At 53.4% G+C, this 27944-nt stretch overlaps 1 protein-coding gene and 1 long non-coding RNA gene across 3 annotated transcripts in view; one reads left to right on the top strand and one right to left on the bottom strand.

Annotated features, from left to right (window-relative positions):
* Positions 1–4876: 4876 nt before the first annotated feature.
* LOC140611249 (uncharacterized) lies at positions 4877–8563 on the bottom strand. The gene is made up of 3 exons (XR_012012529.1): positions 8218–8563; positions 7452–7641; positions 4877–6873 (listed from the first exon to the last, which is right to left on the bottom strand). It is a non-coding gene; the product is annotated as an uncharacterized lncRNA (long non-coding RNA).
* Positions 8564–9317: 754 nt separating this feature from the next.
* Positions 9318–27944, top strand: part of WNT7A (Wnt family member 7A) — a 66990-nt gene continuing 48363 nt past the window's right edge. The window contains exons 1-2 of one of the 2 annotated variants that reach the window (XM_072784989.1): positions 9318–9583; positions 15039–15265. In XM_072784989.1, coding sequence (XP_072641090.1) covers positions 9513–9583; positions 15039–15265 — 298 coding nt within the window. In that variant the 5' untranslated portion in view covers positions 9318–9512. Of the gene's footprint in view, positions 9584–10738; positions 10872–15038; positions 15266–27944 lie in introns of those variants that run through there. The other variant, XM_072784990.1, reaches the window with a different exon arrangement.

Raw genomic sequence — 27944 nt, 5'->3', positions numbered from 1 at the left:
TGTGCGGCGGAAGCCCAGCCTGCCGAAGGCAGAGGTGTGGCTGGGCCAGGGTGGGAGCCGGACATGGGGATGCACTTTTTCCCCAGCACAACAAGCTGTGGGCTTCCTCCTCTCTAGCTGAGCCCTGCCTGATATGTCAGGCCCAGAATGGGTCACTGGCCAGGGACTGGAGGGCTGGCAGGCGGGCAGGGGCCCAGGGCCAGTCCCCAGAGGAAGTCACATGGTGGGGGTCACAGGCCTGACCCAGGAATGGTGAAGGGAGGGAGATATTTCAGGCCTGAGAGGAAGGGCCCGGCCCACGAGATGAATCACCCGGGACAGATTATCCTGAGGAAGACCTTGGGGGTGGAATTGTGATAAGCAGCGTCCTCCCAAGGTGACCAGGAGCCCGCGGTCAGCTGGCCGGTGATCAACGAGGCCACATGAGACTGTAGTACTCAGATGTATCTAAGAAGACCCACTGGCTCCAAACGCATTGCCAGAGTGACTTCTCAGAGACCTTCTACCATGAGGATGAGCATCTCCACTTTCAGGATGAGAAAACAGAGCTTTGGAGCTAAGTCACTCACCCAAGGTCACATGGCTGAGATGGGATTTGAAATGGGAGCCTGCCTTTCTCTTGCTGCCAGCTGGCTTCCTCAAAGCAGGAAGCCAAGACAGGGACTGTGCTCCCTCCCCGCTTGCTCCTGTGAGGACCTGGGAGTCGCACAGACAATACGACCCACCTCTACTCAGGTCTCAGGCAAACCAGGCCTCAGGTCTCATTCTTGCTTCTGGATGACTTGTCCAAACTCCTCAAGGTATGAGTGGGAAGGATGGATCACAGAGAGGGCAAAGAAAGGGCTTGCCCAGGATTCCAGAGTAAGTCTGTTGGCGGCCGACTCTCTCTGCCTCCTCACCTCCCAGCCCACAGGTCTGGATTTGGATCCTCAACAGCCTTTGCTCCGGCAAAGCCAGACATGGCTGGCCCCTGGGGGGCTGCTTAGAAGCAGAAAAGCCACTCCCACCTCTCCCAGGCAGCCCTGCTTGATCTGGAAGGGACCTGGGCATCTGTATTCGTTACCAAGTCATTGTGACAGACAAAGAAATTTGAGAAACACGAGCATAGATGACCTTTAAGATTCCTTCTGGTCCTAAAGGCTGGGTTCCAATATATGTCATTACTGTCATCATCATCAAATATCAATGTATGTTGAGCGCATGATATATGCCAGAGGCTCTGCTAGATGCTTTACATACGTGATCACATGTAACTCAGAGGTAGCATTATTATCATCCCCATTTTACGGAGGAGGAAACTGCGGCTGAGGGGGTGCTAATCATTTTCCTAAGATAGCATAGCAAGTGGCTAAGCTGGGACTCCAGGCTGCGTCTGCTGCCCCACGGCCTCAGCAGCCTTTCATGTGTGACTCTTCCCGAAGCTGGCCAAGTCTCAGGATCTTCTAGTATCTGCTTTGGGATTCAGTCTCCTCATCTATGGGATGGGCTGCCTCCTTGCACCCTTCATGCTCTGCCCCAAGTTTGCAAACAGGCCTTTGGGTTTGCTGCCCAGCCGAGCAGTTAATAGGACTTTGGCAGCAGGAGGAGTGAGACGCTGCTTTTCCAGCCCTGATCCCCATGTTCCAACTCCTCCCAGTCAGGATGCTTTGGCCCTACTCATCCTGGCCCCACTGTGTTAGGCACTGAATCACTGACCTCATGCACAGCAGTGGGAGGGCTGGAATGGAGATGAAACCAGGATAGAGGGCCCCGTTGTTAGCAGGGGTGGGAAGACGTGGGGCAAGACAGAAAAGGAATCGATAGTTAACTTTTATTAAGCACTGACTGTGTGCCAGACACTCCGCTAGCTGCCGGACAAGCCACTTAACCTCTCAACATCTCAGTCTTCTCTTCTGGAAAACGAGGTGGTTATGAGGAGTAAATGAGACCCACTCAATTACTCATTTATCCAACAATCGTTCACCGAGGGCTGATTAAGTGCCAGCCGTCATTCTAGGAATGCAGCAGCGAAGCGATGAGTATCTATCTCTTGTAGGGCTAACAGTACAGCTGGGAAACAGATTAAAATAAGCCAATGAAGAAACCCATTGTGTAAAGTTGGAGAGAGTGTCAACAAACGCCTAGAAGCTAAATAAAGCCAGGGTAAGATGTGTGTAGGTGCCGTGTAGGGACAGGATGGATGATCAGGGACTGCTTGAATGAAGTAAGGAACCACTGGTAAAACTACCTGGGAGAAGAGTGTTTCCAGGGAGCAAAAAACTCAGAGTCCATCAGGGGGCCTGGCACATAGTAGGTGCTCAATAAATGGTGAATGCTATCACAGTTCCGAGGGAGACACCATTTCCTTACTCTACCAAGTGGGTGGGCTCTGTGTTGTTGCTCTTTCCTAGCTGTGGGAATGTGGTCCCCCTTCTTGTCCCACTTGCCCCCATCGTGGGAGAGAGGGCCTGGAGGTCGACAGCCCCAAGCAGGAGGAGGAGGCAAAGCTTCTGTGGGAGAGGCTGCGCAATGCCCACTGCCTGACACACAGTGGGAGCCTTCCAAGTGGAGACTGACGTGCCAGTCACCCAGGGCCTGGACACCGGACAGCCACAAGATCATAGCGGCTCACCTCACTCATGGAAACCTGCACAGGACTGGGTCACTGCCCTCCTCAGACGCAGATGACACTGTGGCTTCCCACATCCACAGCCTTTCATGACAGACACAGGCAGAGGGAGAAGCAGGCTCCCTATGGGGAGCCCCATGTGGGACTCGATCTCAGGACCCGGGATCATGCTCTGAGCCGAAGGCGGACGCTCAACCACTGAGCCACCCAGGCTCCCTGCAACCTTCTTTCCAGCTCCTCCCAGTCGCCTCCCAACTTCTGGCGCTCCACGGACTGGTTACCCTGGGTCCTGTGAGCATCACCTGAGCATGGCATCTGTGAGCCCTCTTCTGGAAGTGCTCACGTGAGGTGAGGGGGACAGACCAGCCCGCAAGTCAAGGTGATACAGCTGGCTGGCTGCTGTGACAGGGGCCAGGGCGGGGGCCTATGGAGATGAACATGCCTGGGGGAGGAGTCTGCTGGGGACGATGTCTGGAGGAGGGGAACTGCATCACAGAGTGTGTTTTCCATCATATGGTTGTCAGCAGAGAGGTCTCCTCTGGCCACACTGGTGAGAGGCCCCACTAAGCCCTACTCTCTTGCACGCTCCTTATTAAGACTCCTTATGAACAGGACCCTCCACTGACCTCATGGGGGATCTCCGCTCCCACCTGCCCTTCTAGAGTAGGGAGACAGACAAGAAAGAGACAGGATGCAGGAGGAAAAGTGGGGTCCCTGCTGTGGCCAGTGCTGTGAAGGGAATAGATCAGTGAAGGGAGGGAAGGTGGCTGGAGGTGAGGCTCTTTTAGACTGAGTGGCCTGGGAAGTGTCTCTGAGGAGTGACAATTCAGGGACTTTCTCAAAGCCACACAGAGTAGTGACAAAGCTGAGGGGAGAAGCTCATTCTCTGGCTTCCATAGAACAGCTTCTGCCCTAGGCCCCACATTCCCAGAGTTCCCTCATGCTGAAAAACCCACACTTTTCCAACAGCCTTCCCCAGACACCCATCCCTGGGGGCCTGGTTCACGGGAATCTCTGCTCCTCCCAGTTGCTCCCAGCAGCTCCAAATACTTTAGCTATAGAAGCTTTTTCCCTGGTTTGCATTGCTGAAGTTTTCCCATAAGCATACATGAAGAAACAAAAGAAGCAAAGACAAAAGGGAAGACTCTACAACCTGAACCCTAGGAATCCAACGACGGAGGTGGTCTTAAACACGGACATCCTGTCCTGATTGGTGGTGGTGCCAAGTGGCGGCTGTGGCCTTTCCATTAGTTTTATGGTTCAGTTGCATGCGTGGCACATGGCAAGCACTTTACGGGGCGGGGTGTGCACCTCACTCCTGGCAACAACCCTAGGAGGTAGAAACTCTTATAATCCCCAGTTTACAGATGAGGGAACTGAAGCAAGCAGCATTTAAGTATGTTTCCCAAGGTCACGGAGATAACAGAAGGAAGCCAGAACTTGAAACTTCAAGAGCTGCTTCATTTACAGCAGGGAATGGGCACTAGCGGAGCTCAGGGCCTGTGCTGTGATGCGGGCCTCGGGACCCAAGCAGCCTCTCCTTCTGTATCCAGCAGGGGGAGCCAAAGGCCAGGGTCCTCTGTGCCCCTGTCCCGGGCAGGCTCGGCGAGGCTCAAAGTGGAGGCGCACCTGCTAGAGACACCCTTCTGCCTTGATACAGGCAGAAAGAGCCACATGGGGAGAAAGCCTCTTGCTTAGCATGACTCTGCCAAAGAAGAACTTTCTGCAATAGGTCCCACTGAGTCATGAAGCAGTTAGTCACAGCCGGTTCGGGGTCTTGTAATGAATCAGCTATAGTTCCCTCTGGGGGAGTTCTCATTCAAGTGAAAGATTTTTACTCCCAGAGAAAGCCAAACAACTCTTTAAAAAACTGGCCTGGATTTTGCGGCTATTAAGTGGCAGAGCTGGTATTTTCAGACTCAAGCCTCTGACTCCAAAGTCTATGGGTTGTGTTTTGTTTTGTTTTGATCAAGCCATGGTGGTCCTCAGTCGAGGCGGGGTGCTGGGGATACAGAGATGCAGGAGCGAGGGTCCTGTCTGCAAGGACCTCATGTTCTAATGGAAAAGTGAGGCACCTGAACCGACATCCCTCCGGTGGGAAGGACTCCACCAGGAACAGCTAACGGGCCATGGAGCACAAAGGACAAAACTGTCTTCCGTGAATGTTGGATGGATGGATGAAAGAGGAAGAGACCAAGTGCCTAGGACAGAGGCAAGGCTAATCAGGGAAGGCTTGTGATGACCCTCACACTTGGGAAGGTCCTGAAGGATGAGAGGAGCTAGCCAGGTGGAAAAGAAGAGAAAGGCATCCCAGACATATGAAAAGGAATAACAGGATGGAGGAACGGTCTCAAGTTTGTTTTTATTACAACCCACAGTATATACCATACAATTGGACCCTTATTATGTACAATGTCTGCTGTTATTTTCTGGTCTAATTCCATTTTGTAAATATTGGTGGCAACCCATTAATTTTTTGTGATATGGGCACAGGGGATTTGGGAAACGTGGAGGCTGGAAAGGTGATCTGGAGCCATGCTGTAAAGATCTTTGGATGCTTGGGTTGATGACTTTGGATCTTTTTCAGTCCTTGCTTCCCCTGCAAGCTCTGACCCTGCAAACCCTTGCTCCTTCTTTTTTATTTATTTTTAAAGATTTTATTTATTTATTCATGAGAGACACAGAGAGAGAGAGAGAGGCAGAGACATAGGCAGAGGGAGAAGCAGGCTCCCTGCAGCAAGCCTGATGTGAGACTCAATCCCAGGACCCGGGGATCACAACCTGAGCCAAAGGCAGATGCTCAACCACTGAGCCACCAAGGGTTTCCTCTTTGCACCTTCTCTAGCTCTTTGAGAAACCTCCTCTCCACCCCAGCTAGTCTTTTACAGTCGCCTCTGGCTGCTTCTTCCTCTCTGGTTGGTTCCTCCAACGGTGCTGAGTTGGGGCTCTGTGCTAGGCTGTCCCCACTCAGCCTTCTCAGCCTCCCTAACATCTCAGCCGTGCCCTGGTTTGGAGGACTGCCTGCCTGTAGCTGTGGAGACCTTCACCCTCCAAAGCCCACACTCTCCCTCCTGAGTGCCCGGCACACTCATTCAACTGGCCCTTCAGTGAGCTACAGACACAGCACCCTCAAACCTGCTTCTCCCTGTCCTGTCTCTGTGTTGTCCTCACCAGTCACAGTGTCTCCAGGACAGAATCTTGTCCATGGGGATGCATCGTGCTGTCTATGCTGCTTTCAAACCAGCTCTCAAATCTGTCCACTTTTCTGCTTGCTGTCTGTTAGCACCGTGGCGTGGGCTGGGCCTTCCTGCCCTGCCTATCTGTTGACACCTTCTGCCTCCGTGTGCTGTCCCCTTCCCTCAATTCCCTGTCACTGCTGCCATCAGCCTTCTGTAACATAAACCTGATCGTGTGACACCCTGCTTCCCTTTATGATAAAGCCCAAACTTATTCATATGCCCTGTGTCCCCAGATGACCTGTTGGGTCTCATCTCTGCAGCCCTCCCTACTTCCATTCCCTCTGATGCTCCATTCATCAGGGCCTTCAGACTTCCACAGGCTTTGCTCCCTCTGGCTTTGAAAACTCTGCCTGGTGAACCCCAACTTATTCCTCTGGATCCTGCTTTAGGAACACCTTCTCCAGGAAGCCTTCCATGACCCACTCATTCGCAGCCCTCTTCTCTGCGTCCCCACAGTCCTCCGTGCATCTCCCACCTTGATGCCTAAAACCTTCTTTTCCATAGTAGTAGCCTCCACCTCTCTTTTCCATTAGACAGGAGGCATAATTGAAGGATTAGAGCAGATGCTCTAAGTCAAAATTCTGCAGGTTCCAATCCCATTTCTGCCATGTGACAGCTGGGGGAGTTTGGGATTTTATTTAATCCCTCCCTAATTCATCTTCTCCAAACGATAAAATGATGATAATTATGATAATCATAAAAATATTAACAAAAGAATGGTGCCTGCCTCACAGTATTGTTAGAGGACTGAGTCCCTGTGCTGATGACAGTGCCTGGCACATAGTAAGTGCCACCTGTGTGTCTGGTAATCAAATCAGCCCTCAGAATAGTTGCTCCAGGAGGGCAGACACTGGGTTTATTTGATCCACTGCTACATTTCCAGCACTTGCCCCAACATCCGGAGTGTCGCCCAACACTTGTGAATAAATCTTTTGTCCAAGAGAATGACAATGCATCCAGGAAAGAGAGGACCCATTTGAATGATGCTTTGGAGGACGACTGCTCAGAACCCAGCGCTGACTGCATCTGGGGGTGGGAGAGAACAAGGAGGAATACGGGAGGGAGAGCAAGGCTAGGACAGACTTGAGGACTGTTCCTCCCAAGCCCTTGGCTCTTCTAACCTCCCTCTCCCACTCTCCCTCATTGCTACCTTCATCCATGTGAGGGCTCCTGCCGGCCTAGGGCTCACTGTCCATCTCTCTCTCTGTCTTTCCAACCCCTCACTCCACTGGGTCCTTCTATGTCCTGGCAGGGCTGCTTGTGACCCATGCCCAGCATCCTCCCTTCTCCCTGCACCCTACTTCCACCTCAGCTGTTCAAGTTACAATCGCTGTGTAACAAGCATCCTCCCCCCACAAAAAATAGTGGCATAAAGCAGTCATTTCATTATACTTGCAAGTTATGGGTCTTGGGAACTTAGAGCACCCTGGGGATGACCGCAGAAGCCCCTGTCCACAGTGTCTCAGCTGGGAAGACTCAAAGGCAGGGATGACTTGGCGGCTGGGAGTTGGAATCATCTGGAAGCTCCTTCAGCCACATGTCTGGCACCTGGGCCAGGATAACTCCAATGCTGAACTGGGACTGTGGATTGAACACCTACCTACCTGGGCTTCCTCACATCATGGCAGCCACCAGACTCCTTCCACGGTGGCTCAGGGCTCCAGCAGGAGTGTTCCAGCCAATGAGGCGGAAGCTGCCTTTGCCTCCTTTGACCTCGCCTGGAAGTTTCACAGCGTTGCTTCTACCACACATAAGCCCACTCGGATTCAAGCAGGGAGAGCACAGACAGCGCACCTCTCAGTGGGAGGCACGTGGAATAATTACTTGTGTGGCCGGGGTTTAAAACCACCAATGTTTGTACCTGGACCCCTGGGGTAGTCTCCTCTCTGGTCTGCCTGGCTCCACTTTGCCCAGCCCTACCCTTCACCCCACGCCTCCCCGGATTCTCTAGGGAGCAGCCAAGGGGAGCTTTCGAACACACACATCGGATGAGTCACCCTTCTTCATATCCCTCCAATGTCTTCCTGCTGAACTTCCCCCCCCCCGAAATCTAAGCTCCCTGACATGCCCACACAGCTCTGTGGGATCTGTGTGCCCCCATCACCTCCCTTCTACCCCACTGGCTTTCTTTCTCTTCCTTGAGCACAGCCCCACATCCCCTCCTGGTGCTCCTGCCCAGCTCCAAGCTTCTGCACTGCTATCCTCCCTCTCGAAATGCTGGGACCCCAGACCCGGGGTCCTTCATGCCTCGACTCCAGTGCGACGTCTCTGATCTCAAATAATCCCCTGGCACCCAGTATTGTCTCTCTCATCACTCCGTTTTATTTTTTCGCTTCTCGCTGTGATGTCTGAAATTATGTATTTGTTTACCTCTGGTCAGTCTCCCTCACTAGCTCCAAGACAGAAGGTCCCATGTGCCTCTTGCCTTTATCCTAGGTGTCTGCCGTGATGTCTGGCACGGACATTCGTGTGATGTGAGTGAAGGTATGAACAGCGGCCCTCAGGGAAGATCTAGGAGAGTAATTCTGAAGGACTGGCAGTTAATGTGTGTGGGTGGGGGGTGGGTGCTGCTTCCAAGCTGGCTCCCACCCACTAGCTGGTGACTTTAGGAAAACGCCTTCGAGTCTCCGAGCCTCAGTTTCTTCGGCTGGAACGCGAGTCCAACAGCCGGCAGCTCGCCGGACTGGGGTGTACGTCACGGGGAGGGGTCTGCACCTCGGGCCCCCCGGCCCCCACCAGGTGTCGCCACGAGCGCGCGCTGAGCGGAGGCGGCTCGGGAGGCCCGCGTCTGGGTCCCGCGCGGGGCGTCCCGGCTCAGCCCGCCCCCGGCCGGCCGCCAGGAGCGCAGTCCCGAGGAGGCCGCCCCACCTGGGCGCCCACCTGCCGCAGCCCCCGCCCGCGAACCAGGGGGGAGGGAGTTTGCTGAGCCGGTTGTCCCCGCTCGCGGAAGGGGGCGCCCTCCCCCGGGGCTGGCCTCGGAACCCGGGGCGTGGGGGTCCCCGACGCCGCCTAGCCGGCACCCCCGCCAGCCCTGAGCGCCCGGCCCCGCGGGGAGCACCGGGAGGCACGGCACGCTCGGGTGCCGCCGAGCCTGGATTCCCTCGGCCCGCCGGCGGTCGCAGGCGCCAGCTCGGCCCGCAACCTGCGCGGGAGCCACCCGGGGCCCAGAGGGTCCCCACAGCCCCCTGCCCGCTCGGCGCCCGGGAGCCGGGAGGGGGCGCCGCGGGAGCGCGTGGGGCAAGGCGTGCGCGCGCGCTCGGAGCTGGCGGCCGGGTCCCGCGGGCGCGGGGTGCGGGGCGGGCGCTCCGGGGAGGCGGGCGGGGGAGGGGGCGGGAGAGAGGAGGAGGGGCGGGGGCGGGGGCGGGGGCGGGCGGCAGCGGCGCCCCCGCACTCCCCGCGCCCCACACACTTGCACCGGCCGCTCGCGCGCAGCCCGGCGTCGCCCCGCGCCGCGCCGCGCTCGCTCCTCCCTCCCTCCTCCCGCTCCGTGGCTCCCGCGCTCCCGGCGAGGCTCGGGCGCCGAGCGCGCGGACGGGCGCACGGACAGACGGCCCCCGGGACGCTTCGGCCCGCGCCAACCGGGCGGGCTATGTTGATAGCCCCGCCGGGGCCGGCCCGCGGGATCAGCACAGCCCGGCCCGCGGCCCCGGCGCACAGCGGGGACTATGAACCGGAAAGCGCGGCGCTGCCTGGGCCACCTCTTTCTCAGCCTGGGCATGGTCTACCTCCGGATCGGGTAAGGGCCGCTCGCATCCCCCGCACGCTGTCCCGGCAAAGTTGGCTTGGCCCGGGGAGGGGGGCGGCCGGCGGCCACCAACTTGTTGGGCCCCTCGGAGAGGCGGGGTGGGCGAGGTGCGCGAGTGGTGGGCGCACAAAGGCCCCCCGCGGACGGGCGCCCCAGGGCGCGCACAGCTCTGGACGCTGGGCAGAGGTCGGGCCATCCTAAGGTTGTCTGAGTCTGGAACCCCCAGAACCAGAGACAACCAGTGTGGACGGTCCGGCTTGGGGGACTCTGAGGAGAGCCAGCTCCTGCAGAGGGTCAGTCTCTGCTGGGGACACTTCTGCCCGTCCCACGGGAGCACCGGAGCCGAGAGTCAGGACGACAGCAGCCCCCAAGGAGCTCAGCCCCCAGAGCCGGAGAGAACTCTGAACAGAGGCGCGGGCACAGCCGCTCCTGGGGACTGGGCAGTCCCCGGGTGGCAGGTGGGGCCGGTCCGTGCCACGGGAAGCAGGTACCAGAGGGAGGGACCTTCGCTGGCAAAAACAAGAACCGCTGCTCACATCCCTGGCACCACCCGATTTCCAAGAAGCCTCAGTACCCCAGAGCCCTTTCCCGGGCCACGGGGACAGTGCCTCCCAGGCCCGACGAACACACACACAAAGGTAGCACGAGAGGCGCCCCCAAACACCCAGGGAGACAAGCTCGCAGAACCAGCGCCGGAGAGAGGCGGGCCACCCCGCCCCCTAAGACTGCACGGAGTCGGCGGGCGCGCCTCCGGAGCGGCCCTCCCTGCTGCTCCCCGGCATTTCTACGGAGGTGGGGCCGGGGCGGCGCTCCGGCTGGAGAGTGGGAGGGGGCGGCTCGGGACGCGTCTTGGAGCTGCGTTTGCAGGGCCAGTCACCCTTTGTACTTAGGAGATAATGCGTGTGAAGCACGGAGGGGTGGGGGTGGGGGTGGGGGGCTTTAGGGATGGATAGAGGTTCTGGCGCTAAATTAGGGCCACCTTGGCGGGTTTCGCACAACCTGCTTTCCCACCTCCCCGCCGCCCGGCTTCGGGGAGGGGGCGGCCTGCGGGGGCTGCGGCGCGGGGGTGTGTGCGCCCGAGCCTTTGTGTTTCGCCACTACCACTCCTCCCCTTTCCCCGCCCCGCGTTCTCGGTAGCGGGCGTTTCGCAAGTTGAACCGCCGCGGCTCTAAGCAGGTGCGCGCGGAGCGGACCAGGCTGCCGCCCGCCGCGACCGCGGACCGAGAGGCGACCGCAGGCGGAGAGGCGGCTGCGGGGCCCGCGCGCTGTCTGCCTGCGGGTGTGTTTTAAGTGTTATTGATTCGTCCGCGTCTGGGTGGCTTTTCTTTTCCTCCCTGCTTTAATCTTCATCTTGGCCCGCGCCCCGCCGCCCCGCGCGCATCCAGCATCCAGGAAGCTGGTCGGGCTGATTGGCGCTGGCCGCGCGAGGCTTTATCTTCTTTTTAATTAGAATCGGGGCGGAGGGACCGGGGAAGGGAGAGGGAGAGGGAGAGGGAAAACAACAGAAAAATAACCTCCCCTGGCCGTCCCGCCCGCCAGACCTCCCGCCGGCGCGCGGAGACCTCATTGGCCCCGCGGGGGCCCAGCTGCCCCGGACGGAGGGAGGGAGCTACCGAGGGCGCTGGCCTTCAGCACCGCGGTCGCCCTTTTGGGCGGGGAGGGGTCCAGGTCAGGAAAAGGGGTTGCAAGGTGAATTTGGCCCCGGGCCCTGCTCCTCCCTGAGCCTCGGGTTATCCATCTGTAAAATGGGCATGAGGGGTAGAGTCCCAGGGCCCTTAAGAAGCCTTCCAGCTCCCCAAATGTTCCTGGTTCCTCCCTGCTCAGGGCTGAGGGCAAGGCGTCTGCAGTAATCTGTTAACGTGGATAGTTCCAGTGAATCAAGTACTATCCCCTTCCAACAATCGAATCCAGCAACAATAAAAACCACCAGAGCAGCACATTTATTGACTACCTATTAGGTGCCTGGCACCTTTTGAACACTTTCCGTGTTTTAACACGTTTAATTTTCACAGCAGCCCTGTGAAATGAAGACTAATGATCTATATCCTCATTTTTGTGATAGAAAAGCTGAAGTACACAGACAGGGGATGTAACTTGCCCAAGGCCACACAGCTAGTAGGTGAAAAAGAAGCTTGGATGGCACCCTAGGCCTGACCTTTTAGCTGCTACATTAATTGTTCCTGTGAATTTTTGACTCTAATATATTATTTTACGCTGCTGGGGTAGGAATTCCTTGGTGGTCAGCTGGATAGTCACAGGTTCCCCCTGACTTGTGGCAAAACATCTCCACTTGACCATCTTTCCATCCTGCCTCTTCTTCAAACATTCCAGCTCTAGCTGTATTAGGCTGTCTCTTGGTGGCTGAAATGAATGAATGAGCGCTCTAACAAGGCTTCTGTTTCAGATGGGTGACCCACTAGCCTCTAGATCTCAATCTCTGTGAGCCTCAATTTTCAGATATGTGAAAGGGGTATGGTAATTCCTGCCCACCGGGACTGTTTAGAAAGGCTACATATATCTCATGTTTTCAGCAACACCTGCCATCCTGCCTTGGCGTGGTAGGGATGCTGCAAAAGTTCACTGATGCATTCAGTGCCTATGGGGGAGGGGGGTCATAGGTACTTAACCTGAGTGAAATTTTGAGAGCTCCATAATTCATTCATTCATTCATTTAGTAGCCATTTAGTGACCAGGCTAATAGCACTCCTGTCCCCAAAGAGCTCATAGTCTAACGAGAAGGATAAGTGATAAACAAAGTGGGCACACAGAACCAAACATGTACATCAAAGCATTTCAGGAGACCATAAGTAATCAAGAGAATTAAGTAAACAAAACAGAGACTGTCATGCAAAGTTATGAGGGGTGGGGTGAGGAAGCAGGTTCCCTTAGCTGGGATGGTCAAGGAAGGTGTCCCTTGAAGTCACAGGAATGATGGCAAGAAGCCAAGCCTGTGAAGCTCAGGGTATGAAAGAGATTCCAGGGAAGGAGACCAGTAAGGACAAAGGGCCGGAGGCAGGAAGAGGGCTGATTTGAGGCAGAAGTAAAGGAAAAGAGGGTAGGAATGATCAATTGTGTGCTTGGAGAGGAGTGGGGTCACCCATCTCCTGCGCTGTTGATGCACAGAGCCTCGCTTTAAGAAATTCCAATTCCAGAACAACTTCCTGTAGCTGAGTCCCAGGATGGAAAGTGTGAGGCACTTTGCCCAGGGCTGGCCGTGACCTTCAATAAATGGAAGCTCTTATTATTATAACCAGAGTGAGGCATCAGGGGTGAAGTCAAAAGCTCCGGACGTGTGGACCATCTTTGTGTAAAGGGAGGGCTACCTGGTCCATCAGGGTTGCCACTGGAGCCTGTCTGGGGTTATCTTGATATTAGGAAACGGCCCCACCCTCGGCCAGATACCTAGGAGTCACGCTGACGCCTGCCTTTCCCTCGGACTCTCCCCCATCCCTCCCCCTCGACTCCACCCTTCCATCAGTCCACCCGCATGCACGTTTGGTCGCTCCATCTACAGCCACTGCCTGCTGCTGCCAAGGCCAAGCCCGCACCCCCTCTTGCCCATACCATTCTCTCTGCTCCTGCTCTGGCACCCCGCATGCCTCTCTCCCTCCCAGAGGGGCTGGACGGATGGGATCCTGTCACTTTCCTGCTCACAGTGCTTCCCGATGCACCTGAGAACATTCTAGCCCTCTACCAGATTCTCTCCTCAGACCCCTTCCCCGAGCTCTGCACCAGCTTCTGTGGGTTCTTTCTGTTCCTCGGTGATCCTGAGCTTGTTCCCCTCCCAGAACTTTGCATTTGCGGTTCCCTCTGCCTGGATTACTCTTCCCCAGACCTTCCCTTGGCTGGTTCCTGGCCATTCAGGCCCTGCTGCACTGCGCCTCCCCAGGGAGGCCGTCCTTGACCACCCCGCTAAAGCGGCCCCTCTCTCGGCCCTCCAAGCCCACCCTCTTCATTTACTTCCCTCACAGTGCCGAAGGCTGTCCGAAACAGTCTGTTTGATTCATTTGTGAAATGGGGGTAGTCTCCCTCCACATAGATCCAGGAGAGCAGGCCCTTGACTCTCTCCCGGCATGGTGCCTGGCACGTGATAGGTGTCCAACATGTATCTGCGCAGAGAATAAGTTAGGAAGATAGAAACCATATGAATAGGGACACCTGGGCGGCTCAGCTGGCTGAGCGTCTGACCTCAGCTCAGGTCATGATCCCAGAGCCCCGCTTTGTGTGTTGTGTGTTGGCCTCTCTGCTCACGAGGGAGACTGCTTCTCTCTCTCCCTCTGCCACTTCCCTGCTTGTGCTTGGGCACTCTCTCTCTCTCTGTCAAATAAATAAACAACAACAAAAAAGAAACAGTATGAATAGTCATAGGCATTTTCTAGACGGGTCATGCCTGGAGTGGGGTACACATGCTCCATTGGCATGCAGAAAGAAAATACTAAACCTTCTATTTACAATTACTTTTGAAAGATTTTGTTTGTAATACAACATATACGTACATACCAGGAAGTATATAGGACGTGTACAAGCAGTTGCATTTTTTTAAAGATTTTATTTATTTATTCATGAGAGACACACAGAGAGAGAGAGAGTCAGAGACATGCAGAGGGAAAAGCAGGCACCATGCAGGGAGCCTGACGTGGGACTCGATCCTGGGACCCCAGGATCATGTCCTGGGCCGAAGGCAGGTGCTAAACCACTGAGCCACCCAGGGATCCCCAGCAGTTTTTGTTTTTTTTTTAAATGTGTACCCACAACCTCTCAGGGCAACTGCTGAATGAAACTTTGTACTTCTCATCCCCTTGCTTGCCTTTGCAGTTTTACCACATTGGCACAATTCCTAAACAATATTGGCTGTTATTTTGCATTATCTTATCTTATTTTATTTATTTATTCATATGACAGAGTGAGAGAGAGCACAAGCAGGGAGCGTGGCAGGCAGAGGGAGAGGGAGAAGCAGGATCCTCACTGAGCAGGGAGTCTGCTGCAGGGCTGGGGGCTACATCCCAGGATCCTGCGATCGTGACCTGAGCCAAAGGCGAACTCTTAACCTAACCTGCTGAGCCACCCAGTTGAGCCTAGTTTGCATGATTTTAAATTCCACCTCAATTGAACCCTAACCATAAGTAGGAGGGCAACTTGCTTTGTGTACAACATTGTATTTGTGACATTTGTCATCTTTGTGTGGGTGTGTGTTTGTATCTTAAAGGGAAATCAAGCCTCACTGGTATTGAATATGCATGCTACACAAGTACCGATATGGAATAAAAAAATGAATAAATGTGGGTTTGGGGTGCAGTATCAAAAAAGTTGGGAGACCTCTGCTGGGAGCAGTGGGTGAGGGGTGGGAGGAGTGGAAGCAGCAACACCTGGTGCTCTGGGAGGGCCTGGAGGCCATGCCCCCACCTCGCTGGCCTAACGCTCCGTTTCTCTGTGTCCCCTGCTCCAGTGGCTTCTCCTCCGTGGTAGCTCTGGGCGCGAGCATCATCTGTAACAAGATCCCGGGCCTGGCTCCCAGACAGCGGGCGATATGCCAGAGCCGCCCCGACGCCATCATCGTCATAGGAGAAGGCTCGCAAATGGGCCTCGACGAGTGTCAGTTTCAGTTCCGCAACGGCCGCTGGAACTGCTCAGCCCTGGGGGAGCGCACCGTCTTCGGGAAGGAGCTCAAAGTGGGTATGTGCTCACCCAGATGACCTACGCAAGGGCTTCGCGGCCATGGGCCACCCGAGTACCCTCGGGAGCCCCCTGGGAGCCTGTCACCTGCCCCAGCAGCCGTGCTCCCGAGGATGGGATCTGCAGGTGCCACGACTTGAGTCGGGTCTCCCGGTGGGTGAGGGTCAGCTCTCAAATTCAAATCCAGATCACTCCAACCACGTATGGCAAAGTTGAAAACCAGCAACCAGTGGCCTAAGTGCTAACCGGCCGGGACGGCACTGATGTTTCTTAAATCGAAGCCCAATTTAAAAAAAAAAAAGAAAAAAAAGCATAAGTTTTTCAGCTAAAAGAATGAATTTCTGTCTTATTTTAAAAAAATCTGGCAGATCTACTGATAACTTACCATGGGCATACATGGTCATGATGGGGTCAAGCTGAGACTGCAGCTTCCTTTAAATGGAGCCATTGCCACAGCCCACCACTCCCTATGACCACCATGTCCCCTTATGTGACTCCCCAGGCCACTGTGGGCATTTGAATTTGCAACCCCTGTTTGGTGGGAATGTGTACTGCTCAGCCATGCGTACATGGGCATGCGAGTGTGTGTGCACACACACAGATACACATATACACAGACTTGCACAAAGTGTCAGGTCACACTTTTGGTTTTTCAAAGCAATTGTGAGGAAAACCTGGTAGAAGGGGGGGTTGTTGGTCATTGGGATATTTGTGGAGAAGGCCACGCTGTGTGTCTTGCTTGTGTGTGTCTGGACTAGGGGCCCAGGATCTCTGCAGGCTTGCTGCCAAGCTGTGAACTTCCCTGAAAGTAAGTCCACCTCAGGCCTCTTTGAGCTAGAGTGGTTCTTAAAAGCACCCCGAGTTCTCTCTCTCCCTTGGCCCCAACATCAGTAAATTCAGTGGATATTGAAAATATTCTCCCCAAATCCAGCCATTTCTCCACGACCTTCCTTCCTCCTCGTCGGGTCCCACAGCTGGCACCTCTGGGGTCCCTGGCACCCGCATCAATCCTGCTGCCCTCTGGCTATTCTGCAGACCTTCCTGTAGGCAGTGTCCTCCTTTGTAAGTGAAAATCAGATTGTGTCATTTCCCTGCTTTAAATTCCATGAGGCTCCCTCTCATTTTAATTTTTTTAAAAGATTTATTTAGTCATGAAAGGCACACACACAGACACACACACACACACACACACACACACAGAGAGAGAGAGAGAGAGAGAGAGAGAGAGAATGGCACAGGCAGAGGGAGAAGCAGGCTCCATGCAGGGAGCCCGACGTGGGACTCGATCCCGGGTCTCCAGGATCACACCCTGGGCTGAAGGCAGCGCTAAACCGCTGAGCCACAGGGCTGCCCTCCCTCTCATTTTAAAACACTGCTGACCTCTGCCCATGTCTGTTTCCATCTTCCCCCGCCCCCTTGCCCACCCAGGCTGGTCCTTTTTCCCAAACACATCACTCCTGCTCTGGGGCCCCCGCACCGCACATTCCTTCTGCCTCACATCCTTTATCACAGCCAGCACCCCAGAGCCCGTTCTCTGAGCGCATCTCTCCCTCCTAGCCTCTGGGCCTCCCAGGGCCTCCCTTGATCACTGATGTCTAAAGACCCCTCTCCTGGTACACCTGTGTAGCTCAGTGGTTGAGCGTCTGCCTTCAGCTCAGGGTGTGATCCGGGGTCTGGGGATTTAGTCCACATCGGGCTCCCCACAGGGACCCTGCTTCTCCCTCTGCCTGTATCTCTGCCTCTCTCTGTGTCTCTCATGGATAAATAAATAAAGCTTAAAAGAAGTCCCCTCTCCCCACGAAGCTCCAGCCCATCAGCCAAGCACTTGGCACTGTGATTCATTCCTCACCCCTTGGGAATGCCAGCTCCATGGGGGCCAGGGCTCCCTTGTCACATTCGCCACTGGGTTTCCTTCCTCCTTCTTGGAAGGAAGAACAGTGTCATGTCAGTCCTGAGCAGGTCTTGTTTTGTCCCCATCTTCTGTAGGCACCTGCTTACTCATGCCCAAGGGAGCCAGATGCCACCTTCATGGTCAGGTTGGCAGGGGGGTGTGGCAGCCTCCTCTTACAGAGCCTCTCTTTCCACGCGTGCCCTTTCTGACATCTTCATGGTTAGAATTTTGCCCTGCGCCACCTGCCCTTCCTTCTCCCTCTTACCAACCTCAAGCTGACTTTGCAGGTGGAAAACAGGGGTCCAGAGAGGGGGCGGGGCTGCCCTGGCTCACACCAGGAGGTGGTGTCACACTGGGAGTCCAGTGTAGGTCCCTGAAATCTCTGTCTGGGGGGGCCTTTGTTGGCACCTATAGTTTTTCTGCCTTCTCCTGCTCACATCCCCAGTACCCTGTTCCTGGAACGCAGGCCTGGGCTCTGGCACTATTTTAAACTTGTGTTTTGCTGATGTATGAGATGTTACAGATGAGGAAACAATCTCCGAAGGGACTAGTCCTAGGTCAATGAAGAGTGAGTGACAGAGTCTTCCAGGACTCGGTTCATGCCACCACAGGCTGCAGCCTTGGAAGAAGCAGCCCATAGCCTGGCATTGTAATAGAGCATGCTGGGGTACAGCAGAGGGCTGTGTTTACGGGAGCTCCTGCTGTCCAGCAGCCCTCCCAGCTGACCAGAGTTGTAGAATTGAGGGAATCCAATGCACGTTGAGTGGCCTCAGGGAATCCAAGCAAAAAGAGGAGCTCAAGAAAACCCAGGGCATGGCAGTGCTAGGGCAACAAGTCCAAGGGCCTGGAAGTGAGTGGGAGCCAGGGCTGGGAGGCATGTGGCGTAAGTCTGAACAGTTTGAATTTCTGGGTGGTGGGAGCAGTTAGAAAATTTTGAGCACGGGCATAGCTGCCAAAGTAAGGTCATACTGTATGAAATAGCCACTATTCAATGATTTTTGGCCTCCAAAAATGGCAACAGCGCATATGATTCAGCCTAATAGCAATTCTGGAAGATTCATTAAAGGGTGGCTATAACACTCATTCATTTATTATGTCATTTATTAACTCATATATTCACCAAATATTTATTGAGTGCCCAGCATGGCTGGAGGCTGCCGTTCCAGCCTGTTTGGTCAAGGAAGGCCTCTGGATTCATGAGGGAATAAGCCATGGGCATGTTTGGGGAATGGTGTGCGGGGCAAAGAGGATGGATGTACAAAGGCCCCCAGGCAGGAACGTGTTTGAGGTCCAGTGAGTGGGCTAGTGTAGCTGGAGTATATCAAGCAGGTGGAGGAGGAAGTCTCAGAGGCCAGAGAAGGAGCCAGGAGGGGGACAGCATGACATCTTCTGGCAAAGTCAAGGGTTGGGGTTTTCCTCCAGAGAATGGACAGCAAGGGAATGGCAGATCTGGCTTTGGATTTAGCAGCATTGCTCTAGGTGCTGGGAATGGAATGAACTGTGGAGGGGCCAGGATAGGAATTAGAGTCTGGTCCAGTCTTCCAGGCAGGAGGTGATCCTGGCTACGGCCTAAGTGATGGCAGTGGAGTTCTGCTTTGGAAATGAGTTGTAAAGGATGGAGGGAGCTGATGACCCGAAGGCCACTTAGGAAGAAGTTACCCTGGGCCTGGAACCTGAAAGGTGGTGGCAATAGAGAGAGGAAGAGGAGGCCCAGGTGAGACCCCCAGGGGCTAAGAAGTTACTTCCCCTCTGAGCCGTGCTTTCCTCATGTATAAACATATCCTACTTGAGGACACCAAGAAGCAAGCCTCAGATTTTGGCTTTCTGGCCTCTTCCCCAGTGCTCTTGCCCTTAAGGGATTGCCTCTTCCTGGGTGAGGCTCGGGCTGCCTTGTGGGTGAGGCATCAAGAGTGTAGTCTTTGACTTTGGGAGTTTTGGCCACCAAGGCCACACTCTGGATGGCGGGGAAACATCACCTCCCCCCACTACCTTCCTACTTCTACTTACATCATTGGCCAGAACTCAGTCACATAACCACATCTAGCTGCAAGGGAGTCTGGGAAACATAGTCTTTTCTTCTCAGAGTAGCTCTGAGATAAGCTCAGGGTCTGTGACAAGAGGAAGGGGAAAGTTGACATTGGGGTGGGCAACTACCCCCGGCATAGTATTCATCTTATGCTGAGACCTAAAGGCTCACCTTCCTCCGTCTCCTCTGCCTCTGCTCTGGTCTCCAGCTCTGTGTTTTACGGCTCTGTTTCCCCTCCTGAATAGCTCTCAGGAGCTGTTTTACTGTATAGCTCTCAGGAGAAGGCCATGGGCATGTACCAGACAAAGCCCTCTTGGATGCTAGAAACTACAACCCAGTTGAAGCCCCCTCAGGCAAAAAGGTGAATTTGTGTCTGTTTGAGTCACTGCAAAGTCAGGGATGGTACTGACTTTTGGAATGGTTTGGATCAGAGGTGGTGTTGGCTTCTGCCAACCCCAGAATGCCTCTTGGGGTAGCAAGATGGCTCTTACAGTGCCAGAACCACAACTTCCAGGTTCTAGATTTGCAAGAGAGAGCATTAGCCTTTCTCTGGTGACACCTACAGAAGTCCTACAGTTCACCCTGGGTGGATTAGCCAACAGGGCTTGACTTTGGGTCATGTGTCCATCCCAAACCAATCACAGTGGCCAAGGGCAGTGCTTTTGTTGGCCAGGCCTAGGAGCCCCACCTAGACCATCTCTCAGGGGACAGGGACTGTTCATGAGTCTATAAGCCAGCCCGGGGCTTCTGTAACAAACAACCACGGGCTGGGCAGCTTAGACAAAGATGCTTCTTTTCTCACTGCTCTGGAGGCCGGAAGCCCAAGATCAAGGTGTTAGCAGGTTTGATTTCTTCTGAGGCCCTCTCCTTGCCCTACAGATGGCCACTTTCTTACTGTGTCCTCACATGATCTTTCCCCTGTGGACATGCTCTTCATGTCTCTGTGTGCTCATCTCCTCTGCTTATAAGGACACCGGTCTGACTGGGTTAGGACCCACCGTAATGGCCTCATTTCAACTCAACCCCTGCTTTGAAGGTCATACCTCTGAATACACACTGTCCTTTGTCATATTCTGTAACACTGGGGGTTAGAGCTGCAACATATGAAGGGGATGGGAGACACAAGTCAGCCCATAACAATGAGCAACCAGAAAGTGGAATGGTCTGTGCTTTAGGGAAAGGCCAATAGGATGTAGTGGGTGCTCAGAGGTGAGACTCCAAGGTGGGAGAAGTGGACTGGACAGTGAAGATAGCCCTTGATCTGGGTTTTAAGGGGTAGGAAGAATTTCACCAGTGAATGGGATCCCTGGCAGAGGGAATCATGGGGCAAAGACATGGATGTTGGATTGCTAAGAGGATCTTGAACAGGAGTCTGCAGCCTCAGGAGGCAGGGGGTCAGTAGCCTCAGATGATATTGCAGGCCAGCTCTCCAGGGCTCTTAAATGCCAGGGGTTATCGGAATGAGGTATGTGGCTCCATATCAAATTTATCAGGTTCTACCCAGTGTGGCCCTTGGGGGCTTAAGAAGGCATTCACCTCCCCTTCAGCCTTTTCCTTTCCTTAAATAACTCCGTGAACTCCCCTTGAATCTGCCACCCAACACAACTAGAACTGAGAATGGGTAATTTATACTTGCTGTAGCCATCCCTTGTGCACCCCCTGCCTCTCCCTCCCAAGCCACACTGTCTCTATCCTGAGTCTTGGGTTTCCCATTCCTTGCTTGTTTATGTTTGTTGTATCATAGCGATATAGTCCCCAGAAGTAAATTATTTGGTTTTAGTTGTATTTAATTTTATAAAGAAAAGACATCATGCTATATGCAATCTTTTGGATTTACTATTGTCACTTACTAGTAAAAAAAAAAAAAAAAAAAAAAAACCATCTACAGTATTCCTTCAGCTGTTGTTGATTCCTTTTGGCTGTGGTAATAGACTCCAGTCTATACTCCTGTGCTTTTAGTTAGGGGGCATCTGGGTCACCTTTAAGCATTTGGTGTCACATTGCCACCATCGGCCTCTTTGAGCATGTCTCCTGGCACCCATGTGCGTGTGTTTCTCTTGAGTGTATACAGAGGAGTGAATTGATGGCCACAGGGTATGAATGTCAACCTGATTTCTGCAGTGATTGTGCCAAGTGCCCGCCAGCAGAATTGATTGACAGCTTCTCCAATACTTGGGATTATCCAGATTTCATACCTAGGGAACAGGTATAAAATGCCTTCTTACTGTTGTCTTGATTTCCCCTGAGAAATAATTTGGGGGAACCCTCTTCCTTTATGTATTGGCTGTGCATGTTTACTCTTTTGTGAGTTGCCTGTTCATGCTTTTTGCCCATTTTTCCATCCAGTTGTATGTTCTTCCCTCAGGTTTGGCCATCGTGATTATAGTACTGAGTCATGGTGCAGGGGAGCAAGGCTGGACCAGGCAGGCCCCAGGGATGGTGGCCCAAGTGGGGCTTCACTCTCCTGTCCTTTGTCTTTTCACCGAGGATCCATAGCAGCCAGGCACTGCGACAGCCCTTCCTCCTGTATGGCTTCATCCATCCCTGCAAAAGGTGGTCTGTCTACCTCCATCTCAGGCTCTGAGTGAGGCAGAGGCTGACCAAAGTCAACTAGCTGTTTTGTGGTAGAGCTGAGATGGGCAGTGCCAAGTTCCCTGCTGCTGGGAGATTCTTCTGTTTTGTGAGCCTGCCAGATTTCAGATTCTCTAAGCTGACATGTATTTGAGAACCTTATCTTGTTGGTAGACCATGTGGCAGCCAAGTGAGAATTCATAGGAAAGTCACACAGCTAGGTTTCCATCCCAGTCCCATCACTAGGACTCTGAGAGAGTACCTCACCTTTCCTATCTCAGTCTGCTCATCTGCAGAATGGGGGAGTCCCATGATCCACCTTGCCAGGTGACAACATTGTGAGGGATATAAGACCCTGGCACCTGTAGATTAAGTCCATCAGAAATCATCCCTTTACCCCTCCCAGGAGGCTCACATGCCCATCTCAGATGAAGATGAGCTCAAGGAATTGAGGATGCATGCACTAGATTTTATTCTCAGAGCAGTAGAGTGGGCAGATGTAGAGAAGAATGGGGAGAAGCTATTGATGCAATTGCTAATCTAAGCTCACCATTTGGACTCTACCTATGAAATGAATCTGCCTGTCAGTCTACTTCTCACACCTCTGTCACCACCTTCTGGTTCAAAACCTCCATCTTTAGAGAGTTGTTGCCCAGACAGCTCCATCAGCCCCTCATGTACCCCCGCCTCCAACCACACAGCCATCCAGCATAGCATCTTCCCAGCATTGCTCTGATCATGGCATCCCCCTGTGTAAAACCCTGTAGTGGTTTCTTGTTCCTCTGGGAATCAAATATGGACAGGGCCCCTGGTCCTTTACAGACCTTGGTGACCTGCAGCCAGACTCCATCTCCACTCCATCTTCGTCTCATTTCCACCACAGCTCCTTGCCTTTCTTTTGACCCTCAAGCATGCTCTCTCCCCGGACGCTCTTCTGCCCTTCCATTCCTGGCTTACATGTCACCTTCCTAGAGAAGCCTTCATGACACCCCTGTGTAGCATAGACCACCTGTCCCTGTCTGCTCTTTACCTTGCTGGATTTTTCATATCACGTCACTACCTGGGGACAGATTCTCTATTTGCTCATTTGTGCAGCACTGTATGAGAGTTCAGCCCTGAGGCCACCTGCTTGGTTCTTTTCCTGTCTTCCCCACTTACTAGCTATGGACCTTGACCAAACAGCAATGATAATAGCATCTGTTCCATAGGTTGTGTCCCATAGGTTGAGATCATTTATTCCCCATCAAGCATTCAGAACTGTCTGGCACAGTTCTCCAGAAATCATAGTTGTGGTGTTGCTATCATCTATCTCTTGGGCCAGAAGACAGCTCTGTGAGGAAGCAGAAGCCTCTGACACAGCACCTGGCATGTGGAAGACATGGTGGCCACAGATGGGCACTGAGGATGTGGGGACCTCCCTGGGTACTGGTACCTGCACTTAACTCCCTCTGGAGGCAGGAAATGGAAGAGAAGGGTGAGAGGGAGAAGGTGGCAATAGATAGGAGGTATCCCAGCAGGTTTCCACTCAAATGCCATCTCCTCCAGGAAGCCTTCCTTGATCATCAAGGTTGGTCAACTTGTACTGATGTTTCTACAGCACTTACCACTCTCAGAAGTAACATTGCTTACTTTTGTAAGGATATGTCCAATATCAGTCTTTTCCCTGACCGTGGGGGTGTCCATGGAACCCAGGCCTGTCAATCATCTTCTCCTGGGACACCCCCCAGAGCCTGGCACACAGCAGGTGCTCAGGAAACACATGAAGACATGCACGACCCTGAAGCTCCTCTCTACCCTGTACCAGCTGTTGCTCTGAGCCCCTGAGGACAAGACCTGGCTCTTGTTTCTCTTCTGACTCCCAGGTCTGGGTTATACCTCATGCACAGGAAGCACTCTGTTCCCTCCGTTGTGTGAGCAAATGCTTTTTATTGTGGCCCCAATACAAGACTGCACATTTTCATTTTAACCCATTTTAGCCTGGCCTTCTGTTGGTTCTCCCTTCAACCTTTGCACTGGCTTCAAATGGGATAGAAACTCTGATTAGGTCAAGGCCTAGGGAAGACCCTTTCCCCATAGCATGATTTGAGAAGACTTGGTCCCAGGGTCTGTTCAGCAGAACAGCAGGGCCCACCCCCTCTCTTCCTCCCTCCACTACCACCAAACCCTCTGAAGAAACATAGGAGGGTTTTTTGGATGATAAATTGGGGAACTTAGAATGCTATGCTCCCTGCTCAAGGGAGCCAGAATGCCCACCAGCATATTAAAGGCTCTGAAAAGTCTTACAGGCAGGAGAACATCTTGAACAGTGTTCCCCTGGAAGGTCCATTCATTTCTGACCTGGGACTCACTGACCATCTGGTGGAACTCCTCTTCAGAGGCCCCCCACACTAAGAAACACCACTCCGGAGATTCTCACAGCTTGATCATGCTCATAATGTGGTTTGGGACTAACCAGGAATTGACCTAGGTGTATTCAGTCACCAAGTCCTACGTCTTTCCGCAGTGGCACAGTAGAGGCACGCCCTAGCCTCTGACATTGGCATGCACAGTGAAATGTATTCAAGTCCCCCCCCTTTCAAAGGGACTTGAAAGTCCCTTCAATCAGCCACAAAATTCAGAATACCTGGTTTTCTACAGTAAAACATTTGTATGAATATATAATGTATATGTAGTAATGTACAGTATAGAAGGAAGAGTATGTGTCTAAAGTATAAGTATACATGTTAGTGTTCTTTTGTTTTTTTTGATCCCACATGTACGTGGATTTCTCTGTATTTGACTTTCTGCGTCTGATTTGGTTCACTTTGTGTAATGTTCTCCAAGTCCATCCATGTTGTCACAAATGGCAGGAGTTCCTTCTTCATTAGGGCTGGATAATATCCAACTATATGTATCAATCATATTTTCCTTATCCATTCATCCATTGATGTTCACATAAGTTGTTTGCACATCTTGGCTTTTGTAGATAATGCTGCAGTGAACACAAAGGTGCAGGTATCTTTCCAAGAGAATGATTGCGTTTTCTTTGGGTATGTTATCCAGGAGTGGGATTGCTGGATCATATATGGTCACTCCATTTTTAACTTTATGAGGAACCTCCATACTCTCTTCTATAGTGGCTACACAAATTTACATTCCCTCCCCCCCTCCAACAATATTGTCATTTATCTTTCCCTAGGTGCTTTTGGTTGAATTCATCTAGTTTAAATCCTCGTGGGATCACACACCACAAGCTCCCCCTGCCCCACCGTTGTGTCCACCCATTCAGTCATTTATCCGCCCCAAACATATTTACTAGAATCTTCTGTGTGTAGACTGATGAATAGGCCACGGGCTCTGCCCTCAAGATGCTCATGGTTTGGTGGGGAGAAGCAGCAAAGCCAGGGCTGAAATGTGCTCTGGGATCTCATAGAAGAGGAGAGGGCACTGGGCAGGGGAGCAGGTGGATTGTAGCACAGCAATGGGCTGGTCCACCACCGTGGGAGGGAGGGAGGGAGGGAAGGCCATGGTGGCAGAGAAGCAGTGAAGAGAGGGACTTGCAGGTGTGACCCAGGCACCCCAGACTCTAGGGTGTGGGGTAGGGAGCACAGAAAGGGGCTGGAGAGAGAGGTGGACATGAATCAGTCCAGCACGGCTCTGCCTGGGAGGGGATCTGTCAGAAGAATTTCTTTCCCCTGTGTCAGGGGAGAGACAGGATGTGGGAAGACAATCACATTCTTAGCACATATAGAAATTTGCAATGTCCCCAGCATTACTGTCAACAAAGAAATGGTGATTTCCCAACGTGTGCTCCTGGGGACTGCTGCATTCTTTTCCAGATACTCACGACCTCCTGTTTGGTACTCCCCCGCCAGAATTTTTCCAGGGATGGGCACAGATGACCCAGGATTCAGGCCCTGGGAGGGCACTACGCCCTCCTGCGTCTGCAAACCCGGTGATTTTGAAGCATTTCTGGACTTCTGCTCCTGTGACATTTGTCACCAGTTCTCTAGAGCCGCTCCCCCTCCCTCCCTGGGGGGACCTGCTGGGCCTAGGGTCCCTCCCCTGGGAATCTGCACCCCCACAAATGGCTCTGTCTTTTTGCCCGTTTCGGGCTGTGAAAGAGACTAGAGCACATGTCTGGTGAGCTAATGACTGCTTAGAGGGATGGATTCGAGGCCTTTCCAGGGAGTGAGAGAAACAGAAGCAAGGGGCGGGCCAGCTCCACTTTCTCTCTGCCATTTCTTAACAATACGCCATCTTGCCCCAGCGAAAGACCTATTCTTTCCCCATTCTTGCTTAGAACGCAGCTAACAAAGGACTTTTTGTCTCGTTTGCATTTTTTTTTGCAAGCTTCAGTTCATCCTGGGTTTTAGCTCTCCTGACGCTATTCTTTGAGATGAGTCTTTTGTTATAATGTTCCCGTTCCAGCTTTCCTATGGTGGACAGACAGACAGACACACACACACACACACACTCACACGCTTACACCCTTACACACGCTCTGTCTTTCATTCATCAACTGTGGGAGACTTCGCAGATAAACAATCCAGCTCCCACAGCCTCGTGGGAAGAGACAAGAGTTCAGTTCAACACACAGGCTAAGGTGCAGGACCACAAGCAGAGGGAGGGGATGTCAGGAAGGTCCCTCAGAGAGGGGACACTGGAGTGGCGTCCCCAGCATGCATCTTGTAGGAGCTCCTGCTTATTGATCCTTTCCCCGGTGTGGACCGAGTCTGTTTTGTGCTTTGTGTTTTTTTTGCCATCCAAACAAGGAGGTTAACTTAGGCCTTCAGAGGTCCATTAACTCATCCAAGGTCCTGCCATGGGCAAGCAGAGCCAGGATGCGAACCCAGATTTATTGACCTCCAGGGCCCTACTTCTAACCACCTGGCTACATTGCCCCTCATCAGGCAGACAGGAGGGAGGGCAGGTCCAGGCTGAGGGAACAGCATGTGCAAAGGCACGCTGGCAGGAAGGGGCAGACGTTGACCTTTCGTGGATGGTCAGTGGTGTGCGCTGGCTTTGGGCGAGAAGGGCACATGCCCCTCCCCCAGTTTCCGGTGCTGTGGGCCCATTATCTGAGCCAGGCGCAGCCCAGACAGGTACTACCTACACACACACACACACCCCTCTTCTTCCAGTTGCTCATCGAGAGGCTCTCTAGTTCCTCTGGATGGAGACAGCCAGCTGTGGCATTCTGAGCCCAGAAGGGCTGTGAGCCGCCATGCCACGGGACTGGCAAAGGCAACCTTTTTCCATCTGTATATTTTCCAAATCATCATATATTTCAGCTTGTGTCACTGCAGATTGCTCACTCTCTGACCCACTGGCTTTAAATAGCAAAAGAAAAAAAATACAATGCACTTTGTGGTTTCCAGTAAGATACCGTAAATACACCCAGATAATATTCCGGGGCAAGCCATTTACAGCGATTGCACAGGGCGGTGGAATGGAATCTTTCGGGCAGGCTTGCTCATCAGTTTATTTCCTCTGTACCCGCCGGAATCGTTATGGAGCTGGGCTGTGTGGAGGGCATCAACCAGGCTACCCATTTTCACCTCAGTGATAACCCGGTTCTTTGCTGAGCACCTTCTCGGGGTCTGGGCAATTCACCTCGAGGTTGCACTGACTCTTCCTGGCAACTTGGCAGCATCCTCCTGGTGGTTCCCATTTCACAGATGTGCAAGCTGAGACTCAGGGAGGCAGTGTCCTTGCTCAGGGTCACCCGGCTGAATAAGGAGTAGAGAGGAAAGACAGACAAGCCCTATCTTACCCAAGTTCTGAGTGGAAGCCAGCCACTTCTGGGTGGAAAATGTACCTGCACTGAGAATTAAGGAGGATGGGGTGGAGGTGAGAGTGGGGGCCTCATGTCGGGAGTGAGGAGAGCCTGGGTCTAGTCCCCCTGGTCTTGCTGAGTCGCTGGTGACTTTGGGCAAGTCTCCTGGCCTCCATGAACCTGTCATTCCAGGAGGGACCCATGGGCTTTCTGTCTGTGGCTCTGGCGGTCTATTCTCTGATTCTGGAGACATGTGGGGCCTCTGTGCAGGGCAGGATGGTGGAGCCAGCCGAACCTGTCACTGCTGCCCTGTGCCCCTGGCTCACCTGCCTCTGCCACTGGCTAGACCACTTCGGGGTCCTCATCAGGGCCACCCCTGGGCCTGGAGCCCTCTCTCCCCACAGACAGAGGTGCATGGCTGGCTCCTCGGAGC

The sequence above is a fragment of the Canis lupus genome, chromosome 19, assembly GCF_048164855.1.
Source record: "Canis lupus baileyi chromosome 19, mCanLup2.hap1, whole genome shotgun sequence".
In the NCBI taxonomy this organism is placed as follows: Eukaryota; Metazoa; Chordata; class Mammalia; order Carnivora; family Canidae; genus Canis; species Canis lupus.
The sequence above is the reverse complement of the archived record's forward strand: the minus strand, read 5'-3'. Positions and strand labels throughout refer to the sequence as shown.